The 12,722-nt window shown below is 37.7% G+C and overlaps 1 protein-coding gene across 2 annotated transcripts; it reads left to right on the top strand.

Moving 5' to 3' along the window:
- The first annotated feature begins 19 nt into the window (after nucleotides 1–19).
- Nucleotides 20–11,043, top strand: LOC113644455 (tetratricopeptide repeat protein 24). 2 transcript variants are annotated; one of them, XM_047811388.1, is made up of 14 exons: nucleotides 20–130; nucleotides 718–964; nucleotides 1,068–1,361; nucleotides 1,917–2,118; nucleotides 3,929–4,135; nucleotides 6,027–6,155; nucleotides 6,275–6,396; nucleotides 6,790–6,867; nucleotides 6,963–7,021; nucleotides 7,156–7,241; nucleotides 8,836–8,950; nucleotides 10,364–10,449; nucleotides 10,571–10,619; nucleotides 10,704–11,043. In XM_047811388.1, the coding sequence occupies exons 1-14, from the start codon at nucleotides 69–71 to the stop codon at nucleotides 10,813–10,815; spliced, it is 1,848 nt and encodes a 615-aa protein (XP_047667344.1). In that variant the 5' UTR covers nucleotides 20–68; the 3' UTR covers nucleotides 10,816–11,043. The 2 variants fall into 2 exon arrangements, with proteins under 2 accessions (XP_047667344.1, XP_027005120.2); XM_027149319.2 differs by lacking the exon at nucleotides 20–130 and adding an exon at nucleotides 137–338.
- Nucleotides 11,044–12,722: the final 1,679 nt, after the last annotated feature.

The raw sequence follows: 12,722 nt of genomic DNA, 5'->3' as shown, positions 1-12,722 counted from the left end.
AAAAAAAATATAAATGAATCCATATCAAACATGCAAACCTCTTGTGCGCTTGGTGTTTATTTCACGTGATGAAAGACAATCTGGAAATTGTATCACCATGGCAACAGAGTCCAACATCTCGTGGTCACAGGTAGACGTCATCACGCCGCACTTGTCACCTGCCACCTGTCAGCTGTGTCACCTGGTGTATTAGCAATCGTGTAATTTCCTAGATGACCGCGTAGAACATACATATATACCTATATATGTATATATATAGATTTTTTTAGTAGGTGATATTCTTATGTTAAGTGCTTCATCTGAAAATTTTATTAAGCATGGCTCCATTTCCCAGAAGAGTAAGTGGAACAGTAACGTTATACTTTTGCTAGTTGGCTAAATGTGCCAGTTAACTGGAGGGTGCATGTAAAATGGGTTAATGTAGCTGACTGATTATATTCACAGCTTACTTACTAGTCACAGAGGTTAACTAAAGTGCTGTTTTACATTGGAAATCATAGACAGTAATGACCGGTTTGCGTGAGAAGGGGTGTATTGTGCTGATACTTTAGACTGGTAATAAAACATTCATTAGTAAAGCGTGAATCAACAACAGTATCTGTGACTTAGCATCATTAGGAGTTTAAGGATTGTACCCTACCTGTACATCCTTACGGCACTAGGATAAGCTTCCTTCTGCACAAAATTATTCATTCGGTTCTTTCTTTTTTCTTTTAGCTACACACCAGCACATGACTTTAATCCGTTTCCTGTCATGGCCTCTGATGGTTCACCTTCCCAAGATCCTCAGAAGAAGAAAAAGAAGACAAGCAGAAAGGGGAAGGGTGAAGACATAAAGGACGCAGAGGTCCAGGTTGAGGTTCAACTAGAGAGACTTACAGCATGTGGACATAACGCTCTACAGCAGGGAGACAGATTGAAGGCTCTTGAATACTTCAAAAAGGCTTTCAAAGCTGCTGTAAATGTAAGGAACGTGTTCAGTGATTAATGTATACACTAAGGATGTTTATGGTTTATAATCTATCTCTGCGTGTCACTTTAAAAAAATCTTATTCCCCCTTTCTCAGCTCAACAAGGCAAAAGTACAACGGGCTTGTGCTTTTAACCTTGGAGCAGCATATGTGGAGGCAGGTAAGCCCCAGAAAGGTCTTGATTTTCTGTCTCAAGCTGAGACAAGTGAGAAAGGTGAGCGTGTGGCAGATTTGCAGTTTAATCTAGCAGCAGCACATGAGGCTCTGGACGACCATTTACAAGCTGTCAAGTATTACCAACAAGCTGCACACCTTTATCGCTCACAAGGAGATGGGAGCAGTGAAGGAGATACCTGCATTAGACTGGCCCACTGTCACCTGCGCAGAAAGGTCAGTGTCTCTGTAAGACTAAGCGTAAGCATATTAGAATTTGTCATTTTTGGGAATTGGTCATTTTTAATGTAGATTAAAAAAATATACACAAATAATATATATTTAATACAGTATGTCTGATTAGTAATAGTAATATTTTATTAGGACAAAAAGTGCCAATGTGTTCAGATTAGTGCAGTTATTTAGGGTGCTTTCACATCTTGTCTGTTTTCTCAAATCTGTATCAGATTGATTTAATTGGACTATAGACAAAATCGCTCTACACCAAACAACATAGGCACGAAAGTGCCCTGAGTTTCAGCAGAATAGATGAAGAGATCTATTAGGACTGCAGGCAGCACTGAGCTGTAAAATAACTGCTACTTTAATACATTTGAACATATGTAAAGTCTTTGCTTTTATATTCTAGTGGTTATAGCTTGTATGTTTCATGGTTTGAAGTCATTATGTACCAAATGTTTAAAAGATTGGTATGATTTGTTCTTCACATTCCATGCAGTGTACAGTTCATAACATTATCAGTGAATTGCTCAGACATATGTCATGTTATAGGAGTGGACTAATGTGGCAGAGAATTACCTGCGTGCTGCAGAAAGTTATAAGGTGGCAGGGAAGATGGTCTCTGCTGCTGTGGCCCTGAAGGATGCTGGGAATCATATGTTGAAATGTGACTGCTTCTCAGCAGATGATGTCATTAGTGTTCTCACAGATTGCTTGGAGCTGAGTGCCAAAATCACAGAACCAGAGACACTAGGTGAAGTATAAGCATCCGTACATTAGTAGTAATATCCTGTTATCTTAAGAATGGAATATACACTCCTGAACAAAATCTTAAGATTGAGGAAACATTACAAGCATTTGCATTTTGTGCCGGTGGATCATAACCAGATTGTAAGTACTGCTTCAACATGTCAAAAGAAGAAACAGAAGCAAGATACAAAAAGTATAGGGTAGGCAATTTATTAAAACTGCATTTAAATTTAAACAGGCTGATCATCAGCTGATCAAAAGTTTAGGACCATAACATTGAAAAGTTCAAATTTTCACAGAAATATGTTGTTGTCCTTCAAGCAGTCACACTGTCATCATCTCCTGATGGCGAAGGCAAAAAGGCTTTCTGTCTTTCAAAGTGGCAGGGTTGGTGAGCCGCACAAGCAAGGGCTCTTCCAGTGAGCCATCATTGCCGAGGTTGGATTCAGTAAGACAGTCATTTTAAATTTCTTACAAGAACTTGAGAGTTAGACCCAAGTGGTAGACCCAAAAAAATTTCACCTGCAGTGAGCCAGAGGATCCGACGGGCTGTTTGTAAGGACACAGGACGATCCCCGACCCAAATTAAGGCCATTACTGATGCTGACTGCAGCCCAATAACTATAAGATGGTATCTGCTAGAGAAGGGCTTAAAGAACAAAAAATGTCTTCAAAGGCCATGTCTCCTCCAACACTACAAACTTGCTTGTTTGGAATTTTCAAGGGAGCACCAAACATGGGACATTTAAAGGTGGAAGAAAGTTTTATTCTCTATCGAGAAAATTTTTTAACCTGGATGCTCCCAATTGCATAAAAAGCTACTTGCATGACAAGGAAATCCCACTGGAGATGTTTTCTAACCTGCACAGTGGAGGTGGCTCTATCATGATCTGGGGTGCTTTTTCTTTCAATGAGAAAATGGAGCTTAAGGTTGTGCAGGGGTGTCAAACGGTGGCTGGCTAACGGTGGACATGCTGCAGCAGGCATTCCTCTTGACTAAGGGCCCTCAACTGTGTGGTAATGACAGGGTCTTTCAACATGACAATGCTGCTATTCACAATGCCTGACTGATGAAGGACTTCTTCCAGGACAATTACTTCACATTTTCGGACCATCCTGCATGTTCCCCTGATTTAAATCCCCTTGAGAATGTTTGGGGATGGATGGCAACAGAAGTTTAAAAAAACTGAAGCCATCTTCACCACATGGATCAACGTTCCCACCAGCCTCCTGGAATCATTTGTATCAAGCAACAGAAGACATGATGATTCCTTTGTCAATCACAGAGACAATAGGCAATTATGAACAACATAGGGCACATAGCACATCCAGAGCCCGGATTTCCATGACCTTTTTCTCATACACGCAAAGTCAAGAGGATGCTGTTGTTGAAAGTGCTGTTTTTAACTGTTATAATGTGGCACTGTATGTATTGTGAACGAGTGTTTGAAGTGATCAAAAATGATTGGTGGGGCTAAAACTTTTGATCAGCTGATTGAACAGCCTGTTTGAATTTAAATTCAGTTTTTAATAAATTGCCTACTCTCTATTTTTGTTTTTTGTTCCAGTTTATTATTTTGACATTTTGAATCAGTACTTACAACCTGGTTACTATCAAAAGGCACAAAGTGCAAATACTTGTAATGTTTCCCAGGTATTAAGATTTTGTTCAGGACCGTATTGTGTCTTAATTAACCTCAACCGCTGTAAAGATTAATGGCTTTGGGGAGTAAAATCTTTTCTACATTGAGCAGTGAGAAAGTAGATTAAGCATTGCATAATATTTATCCTGATTGTTATTGTATGTTTTTCAGGCAAGCTGTATAACTCAGTGGGGTTGAGTTTCTCTCAACTGAAACTCTTTACTGAGGCTGCTGAGTGCTATGAGCTGGCTCTGCCTCTGGTCTGCTCAACTCCACGCAGGCTAGCTGTGGTCATGCAGAATCTGGGCGCGGTCCACAATTCCCTGGCACAATTCAGTAAAGCACTGGAATACCACAGGGAAGCAGCTGCACTGCACGGTTAGCAAACCACCTAGCCAAGTTGCTCAGATGCTCAGGCATTTGCTCAACAATGGATATGCAGAATATTTTTTATACATAATATACACAGTACACACAAAGCAAAACTTCATAAAAACGTAATGCAATTTGGGCTGTTAAACTCCGAACAATATTTTCCTAAAGCAAAAATCCTTTTAGATGTTCCACCTGCTCTTTTCACTTCCTAATGTAATTCTTTCAATGTACACTCTTCCTCCACTTTTGTTGAAATGGCTATGGTCACCATTCTGTAATCTGATTAATATCTACACTGATTTTTTTTTTACTTAACATATCCATATATAATATCTATAATTGTATAATTGCATTTCAACAAATAGCAACGTATGTGTCTAAAAAGTGCTAGATGATGTGGGATGTTGACTGATATGTTCATTAGTCACTTATGTGGAGAGCTATGTAATAGTGAAGTAGGTGGATTAGTTCAGCTTTATTAGTAGTGAACTTAAAAGATTAGTAGAAAGGTAGAAAGTAAAGCAAGGAGCCAGAATGTACTTTGTTCATCTGGAAATATTTGAGACTAGATCAAGCCAATTCTGCAGACATCTGCACATTGTAGAGACTTTAGAGTGCACAGGCTTGTTCAATCCCCATGACTGTGTTGGTTCCCTGCTTAGGAATTGAACCCTGGCATGGATCCATGCAGGGGATCCTTATACACAGGATCCTTAAAGAACGACAATCCCATAAAAAGTTTTTTTAAATTTTTTTTTATTATTATTATTATATATGGTCTTTTGCAGCTACCACATAGCGCAATAGAAGCATGATGATTCCTCTGTCAAATACAATGACACTAGGCAATTGCGAACAAAAGAGGGCACATTTTCTGATCCAGATCCCCAGATTTCTGTGACTTCTTTCTTATGCACTCAAAGTAACAAGGATGCTGTTGTTGAAAGTTCTGTTTCTAGCTGTTATAAAGTGGATGTGCAACTGTATGTATAATGTGAATTGGTCATTATAATCCAGAGCTATCATGCTTTTAGTCAGTTAAGTATTGTGGAACGATTCCCTTCTCGGGCTCTCAATGCAAGAAGATGGTCATGTGACCAGCTTGCTTTTTAGTGTAGTTTATATGGAAGATGCAGGTTGGGACCTCTAGTGTTTAGATAGAGCAATTGTATTGCATACATAACTAATGGAAATCTAATATTGCACAGTTTATCAGTTTTGCATGCATTGTCCTTATATATGCATATAGCCTTGTATATTTTAATGCATTTTTATAATTCTGTAAAGCTGTTTTCAGACAATGTCCATTGTTAAAAGTGCAATACAAGTTGAATTGAATTGAATTAATATTAAATCACTAAACTACAACATTAAGCAGCCCTACTTTCAGTATCCAATTTCAGTTCTAGTAAGTATAATTATTTCTCCTGTATTGTCTCTAAATGCCTGTGGTACAGTATAATTTCATCTCCCTCTCAGGGGCAGTAAGAAAAATGCTTATACCAGCATCTTTCTCTCTCCCTGTGCATTTTTTACTCTGTGTCTCCTCCCACAAATACATTGGCTGCTTTTATATCTGACCATGTGCTGACACTGCTGTATATGGAGTTTGAGGTTCCACTGCTGTGATTTAATGCTCCATTTATTTATGCTAGTTACACAGAGGAGATACAAATATTCACAACCTGTAATTTAGGTTTTGCGTGAGTCACTACCTGTGCTGGTGTTGTTTGATGATTGTTCTGTGCTTGTGCTCATGTCTTATGAATGTGTTTCATTGGACAACAATAATGAACTATAGCCAGAATAGAACAGATGACTCATAGACCTGAAGGTTATAGCAAAGCTACAACTATTTATCCTGCTCATTATATTTCTCCCGCTGTCTCCGAAGGGTCACTGGGTAGCCGTCGGGCTCAGGGCTGCTGCTTCTGTAACCTGGCTTACGCACTCAGCGAACTGGGGGAACTGGAGGAGGCAGGAGAGAGCTACCTACATGCTCAACAGGCTTTCAAAGACAGCAGTACTTACCTCAATGCCTGAATATATCCACACAAACTGTGATGCTTCAGTGGCAAACTGATAGAAAATTTGTCAATTACTCTATTAAGTGCTTATTTCCTGTTTCTCTCTCTCCCATAGATGATTCCTCAGGGCACTGGCAAGCATGTGAAGGTCTGGGTGGAATCAAATTGAGACTGAGAGACCCAGACAAAGCCATTTTTTACTATAAGCAGGCTCTAGTGCTACTCTCCAAGTGCAAGGTAAAAGGTTTGATCCCAAACCGGTTCATTAGGCTAAAATACTTTCACTTTAATCAATGCAGTTGCCAATTTGGATAGCTAGTAGTCAACTCAAGGGCACACGGACCTGCAAGCTGTAAGATGTGTGGCCAAATATTTCAAAATGTTGAAGTAAATAAATTCCTCAAAGACACATTATGGAAGAAATAATGGCAAAGATATCTATGAGAGAATGCAGAGCAAAATAAGTGAAAAAGAAAAATACACGTATCACAGTTTGTGCAATCAAAACCGAGCTGAGAGAATTCTCATTACAGTCCACATTGTTCTTTTGTACAGTTGTTGATTTATTAAATGCCCATTGATTGGTGCATGTCATAGGTGTCACTGACCACATCACTGTCTTCCTTCTAGGATGTCTCTAGCTCTGTGCAGGAAAGCCTTGTCAACAAGCTAAGTGAGGCTTTACAGATGAAACTGGCCATTCAGCAGGTAAAACTCCTGATTTTATCATTCTAAGCTGTGTAAATGTGTTTATTTGATCAAAATACTGCAGAAATTTCATTGTAGTGTAATATTCCACACAGAAAGTCCCCCCTGTAATTCAAACTATCAAGGAGAGAAACTTGAACAGGCAACACCTCCGGTAATAATGCGCACCACTGACAATACTGTATCTCATTTCCAAAGCCTGTGTCTCTGTAATCACTTTTCTAACGTTAACTGATTTCTGACAAAAGAGCCAAATCCCATTGGTTTCCTGTAATTGCTCTTATGTAGAATAGCTCAGAGGAGGAACGCTGAGGAAGTGATGGCTGAGCAGAGAAGAAAAGAGCCACCTGACAGTCACAGAGTAGAAGATAAAGGTAAGATGTGATACTTCAGTTCAGTTATCAGTATCAATCTTTTGTATTTGTGTAGTGTTTTCAAAAATAAGTTCCACAAAGCAGAGGTACAGAAATCTTAGTGTGGATTTAAATGTCCTCATGTTAAGAAATCCTGGGAGGAACCTGAGAGTTTTAGACTGATGGTATTTACTAGTCTGTGACCTTATAAACAAGTGAATACGTGAACATGTATTCATTTATTGATAGAAACTTCAAGATCACTTCTGTAAGTTGGTCTAGATAACGTTGCCTCCCGAATGCCATGCATGGAATGTACACCAGATTCTAAAGGAAAACTTATTCATCTAGGTGAAATTTCAGTTTATAGCTGTGAGTAAAGGCAAAGTGTGCTGAAAGGATGCTAAAAAAAAGTGAAAGTCTTTAACTTTAAGAGGTATTTAAAAGTCATGCTCCATTATGCACTTAATAATGATTGGAATGATTTAAACATGTTAGTTTTTTTTTAAAGATGTTAAAAAAAAGAATTTCATATAATTACGGACTACTTGACAAAGGCAGCATGTAACACTCAGCAAGATGGCAGTAATACACAAGTACTGTCATTAATAAAAAGAGTTGTTAGTGGGAAGGACAGACTTATCCGAATATTACACTGATACTGATGTATAGTTCACTTTACTCTCTAGTTATGTGGTGCAGCTCAATCAGCTCAGTAGTCAGGGCAGTCAACGTCATCTACAAATGTAATGTTAGTGTAGATCTCAAATGACTAACTAGATTAATTTACTTACGTTTCTTACTTTATTTGAGTAAGTATTACTTTTGAGTGTTTCATGATTTTACATTTACATTTCTGGCATTTAGCGGATACCCTTATCCAGAGTGACTTATATTTTATACATTTTTTTATACAACTGAGCAATTGAGGTTTAGGGGCCTTGCTCAGGGGCCCAGCAGTGGCAGCTTGGTGGACATGGGATTCAAACTCATGACCATCCATTCAAGTCAGTACTCCAACACCTTAACCACTGAGTTACCACATACCAAATTAAAAAAAATCCAGTCAGAAATTATTTTTCATTTTAATGTCCTTAAAACAACATAAAAATAATGTCAAATATATTTGTCCTGTCTGTTCTTGATAAATAACAGTGGTGACATTTTACAACAGGAGTAAGCAGTCATGTCGGTGGAAATGAAGTCATCAGTGTCCCAGTGTGTAGTGAGACAGGGTTTTTACTAGTTCCCAAACTTGTGTACACAATATACATATTCACCTATGAGCTACTGTAGATAGGGAGCTAATTGAGATGCCCATATGGAGAAACATGCATGTGCAGTATCTGTAGTAACCTGAACAAATCTGTTTTTCCTAGTGGAGCCAAAAACGACACATTGCTTATGCAGTCTGTATCAGATTGTAACAACCATTTCAAATCCATGTCCTTGTCCTTGAGCCTGCACTTGTAGTACTGCAAATACAGTAATTGTCCCTACCATTGTTAAGGTTGTTGCTAATACGTTAATTTAATAAGACAGATTTATAATAAGATCCTTTACCAGTAAGGAACATTGGTATAACTCCACATTTGTGCTGAATTTTGCTTAACAGAATGGAAACCTACAGAGACAAGTTCACAGAGGAAACCCCATGGTGACATAATATCATCAAGAGCAACACAAACAGAGCGTCCTGATTATACGAATGCACTACCAGAAGCCAACAGGTAGACATATACCCTGTGTTTATATATATATATACAATATCTGTCATTTTATTATTTCTATAATTTTCATTTTCATGTTCATGCATGTTTCATGCATGTTATTGGCCCTTTGGTTTCTCTTCAGTTTAACTCTGAATGACTGTGTGTGTGTGTGTGTGTGTGTGTGTGTGTGTGTGTGTGTGTGTGTGTGTGTGTGTGTGTGTGTGTGTGTGTGTGTGTGTGTGTGTGTGTGTGTGTGTGTGTGTGTGTGTGTGTGTGTGTGTGTGTGTGTGTGTGCGCGCAATAGACTGATGTCCCACCCAGGATGTGTTGATTTAGCAAAAATCACAATTGATTTCCTTTTGCTTCTGGCTTTTATTGACTTCAGTGATAACTTCATTATTTACAGAACTGATTAAGTAAAGATTTCTCCAGTAATTGTTGAGGGGTTTTTTCGGTAAAGTAAAAAGTGTGTTTTATTAAATTGTGGTGACTTAATTTAAGTGACACCAGCATGCTGAACATGCTTTTCGATGTAATTGTTGATCAAATGTTCAGTATATTTATTTCATCCTTATGTTTATACAAAATAAGGATTTGTTTATTTATTCAGAATTGAAACCTTTTTAAAAATGAAGCATGAATTAAACTTGATTTGTACCGGCTTAGCTATAGATCAAATTCATATAACTACCTACAGGTGGGAAATGGTTCGGATTTCAGTTATAATTAAAAAACAAACAAACAAAAAAATGCAATGTTACTCAGTTGAAACAGTTGATTACATTTTATGTTTTGTCATATGTTTCTCGAATTCACTTTTCTTCTCACTATCAAAAAAACCCCAGCATATAAAAGTATTAGTGTAACATAATAGATTTTCCATTTTATTTAGTTCTTTCTGAAGGTTCATGCTGAATAAATATGACATGTAAATAAGGAACTAGTGAGTGGACTTGACATAATGCATTCTAATTACCTGGCCATGCAATAGTGTTTTTTTTAACATGACTCTTTTCTAATCATTATTCATTTCTAACAGCTACCAGCACAAATGTGTAGTCATTTGTACCTCCGGTTTCACTGAAGAACTGTGTGTATGATTCTGGATTACTATTGAATTCAGAATACTCAGACGTCAGAGGAATGGTGCTAATGTGTCTATATTTGGGGAAACTTACTTAGACTCTTGGGCTCCTCATGTTTATCTTTGGGGTGCAGCAGTTCCTCCATAGGGACTGATTTAGTATAAAGCTCCAAAGCATACAATGATGCTCTTCCAGCAGAAGTGATATTTCAGACATGTTTTATCAGCCCACCTCTCACTGTGCTGCTTCCATAGAATATCAATTGAATTTTTTACTTACAGTGTGATTGTGTGGTTTATTAAGGTTCAATATTGATGTTAAAATGTAAATATCTTATCCACGGCAGGAATCTGAATAATACATATGAGAAACCTCGTATGGAATATAATAATCCCACAGACTCCCATTTAGGAGATATCATCTCACAACAGGGTAGGTATACACATACTCTAATATCAGTTCAAAGCTAATTATTTATTAGATGTTACTAATTGCCTTTAAAATTTGCATTTATTACGCTGTTTGTATATAAGAAGTGTATATCTTACCATAGATGAAGGCACATGTGAAACCTCCAGGCAGAACCCACTGGAAATAACCAGGTAAGAGACTCCAGCTCAGTGAGTAGATTTATATAACCAGATGTTGATGGTGAAATCTGACTGATGACACCTGTCCATTTTTAGTGCAACCCCACTGGAGGAAAGCACTGAGGCATTACCTTCAGCACATCTTCACCGTGAGAAGTCCACATCCATACAAAGAACCATAAAGTCCAGATTTTGCACGGTCATGTGACAACAGCCAAGTCATATATGTCCTTCCTCTTCCAGGGATTTTATAAGAACAGCTCCGGTTTCTTTTTCAAATATAAAACTGAAGTACATTCTTTCTGGCTGACCTGGAAAAAAAAACACAGGACACATGGCCTATTAGAAATACTGATTAAATCTACTGATGCCATATGAAAATCTTATTTTGAAACATTATGTGTAATCATAAACGATCTGATGACTGCTCTTCTCACATAGTCTATGCATTTGTTTTCTTCCTCACTAATCTGCCACAAACGAGGAAGGCGTAATATAAAAAAGAGACAGTAATATGGAACTTGAAATACTATCGCTGGATTAGTGAATACAGCACTGCTTCCAAAGCTGATATTAATATTGTGTGAAATTCTTATTTTAGTTTGCTGAAGTCAGAGTTTATGTGCCAGCTCTACAGTAGGTCTGTGAAAATACAGCAGTCTGATGGTATAATAAGATACTAAGAGATTCTAAATTACTTATACTGTAAACAATATACTATTTACTGTATTTATACTGATAAGTTGAGGAATCTACGATTTAAAGAACAAACATAGTCATGGAGCACTTTATTAGGATCCCTGTACTAATACTGGGTAGAGTCTCACTTTGCTCTTAAACTGCCTGTTCTTCATGGCATGTATGCCACAGGATTCTTGAAACCTTCCTTTGCGATTCTGATCCACATGAATGCATCACACAGTTCCTGCAAAATTTTCAGGTGGACTTTCATGCTGTGAAGCTCCCATTCCACCACATCCCAAAGGTGTTCCACTGGATTCAGATCCATTGACTGGGAAGACCACTGAAAAACAAAACTCATTTTTAAGCAGAAATCATGGTTCATCAGATGATTTTCCAGGCTTCTGTCCAGTTTTGGTGATCTTATTCCCATTGCAACCGTAGCTTTCTGTTCGTGGTCTTCTGCTGTTGTAGTACATTTGAGTTGTTGTTCATTTCGAGATGCTTTTCTGCTCGCAACAATTGTACAGATTGGTTACTTGAGTTAATGTAACCTCTCTGTCAGCTTGAACCAGTCTGGCCATTCTTGGTTTATCTCTCTCATCAACAAAGGTTTTCCTGCTTACCGGCTGTTTTTTCTTTATTGCACCATTCTGTGTAAACTCTACAGACTCTGTTGTGTGTGAAGATCCCAGGGGATCAGCAGGTATAAAAATAATCAAACCAGCCTGTCTGTTATCAACTAGTATGCCATGGTCAAAATCACTAAGATCCCCATTCTGATTGTGTGAACACTACTTAACGTTTCTGTCATGTATGATTTGATGCTTTGCACTGCACACACACAACTGGCTGATTTAGATAATTGCATGAATGAGTAAGTATACAGTTATTCTTAATAAAGTACTCGGTGAGTGTATTTATTAGATTTAAATCAGACAAAGCGTACACAAGCATACACCGCAACACTGAATCTAGACTAAGCTACAATTCGAGAATAAGTGAATGAATCATTACAACTTTCAGGGAAAACCGTGTTTACCTTTTCCATAACTGATATTGTTGTTTTCACTGTTTGATGCAAAGATTAATACGTAAACCAGATTTGAGTTAACCAAAGGCTAAATTCTTTCCTTCTATCATTCTAGCTATTCACAGTGTTATGTACAAGCAAAGTACCCCATGTCTGCTTAAGCAGATAAAAATTTTTTTTTGAGAGAATCAGGTAAATTTTGCAAGATACAAGACACTGCATTTATTTCTTACTGTGGGTTGATATTGTCACAAATATCATGTTTGAACTATCCAAGCAAAAACCATCACAATGGACAAGGTATTTTATCTTCCTAAAAGGGGTTGACTGGAATTGTATAGGAATAACATATAAATAGTAAAATACTTAGAATCATTTATAGAATGAAGAAAACTTGTTTA

Source organism: Tachysurus fulvidraco, chromosome 3 (assembly GCF_022655615.1).
Source record: "Tachysurus fulvidraco isolate hzauxx_2018 chromosome 3, HZAU_PFXX_2.0, whole genome shotgun sequence".
Classification (NCBI taxonomy): Eukaryota; Metazoa; Chordata; class Actinopteri; order Siluriformes; family Bagridae; genus Tachysurus; species Tachysurus fulvidraco.
Note: the sequence above shows the minus strand (reverse complement) of the source record. Positions and strands in the feature narration are given on the sequence as shown.

Bases quoted from the DNA above. Each gene is read 5' to 3' on its own strand.
- LOC113644455 (XM_047811388.1), top strand. From the start codon at position 69: ATGAAAGACAATCTGGAAATTGTATCACCATGGCAACAGAGTCCAACA. The intron at 4,136-6,026 runs GTTAGCAAACCA...CTGTCTCCGAAG, and splicing joins GGAAGCAGCTGCACTGCACG to GGTCACTGGGTAGCCGTCGG. The intron at 8,951-10,363 runs GTAGACATATAC...TATCCACGGCAG, and splicing joins GCACTACCAGAAGCCAACAG to GAATCTGAATAATACATATG.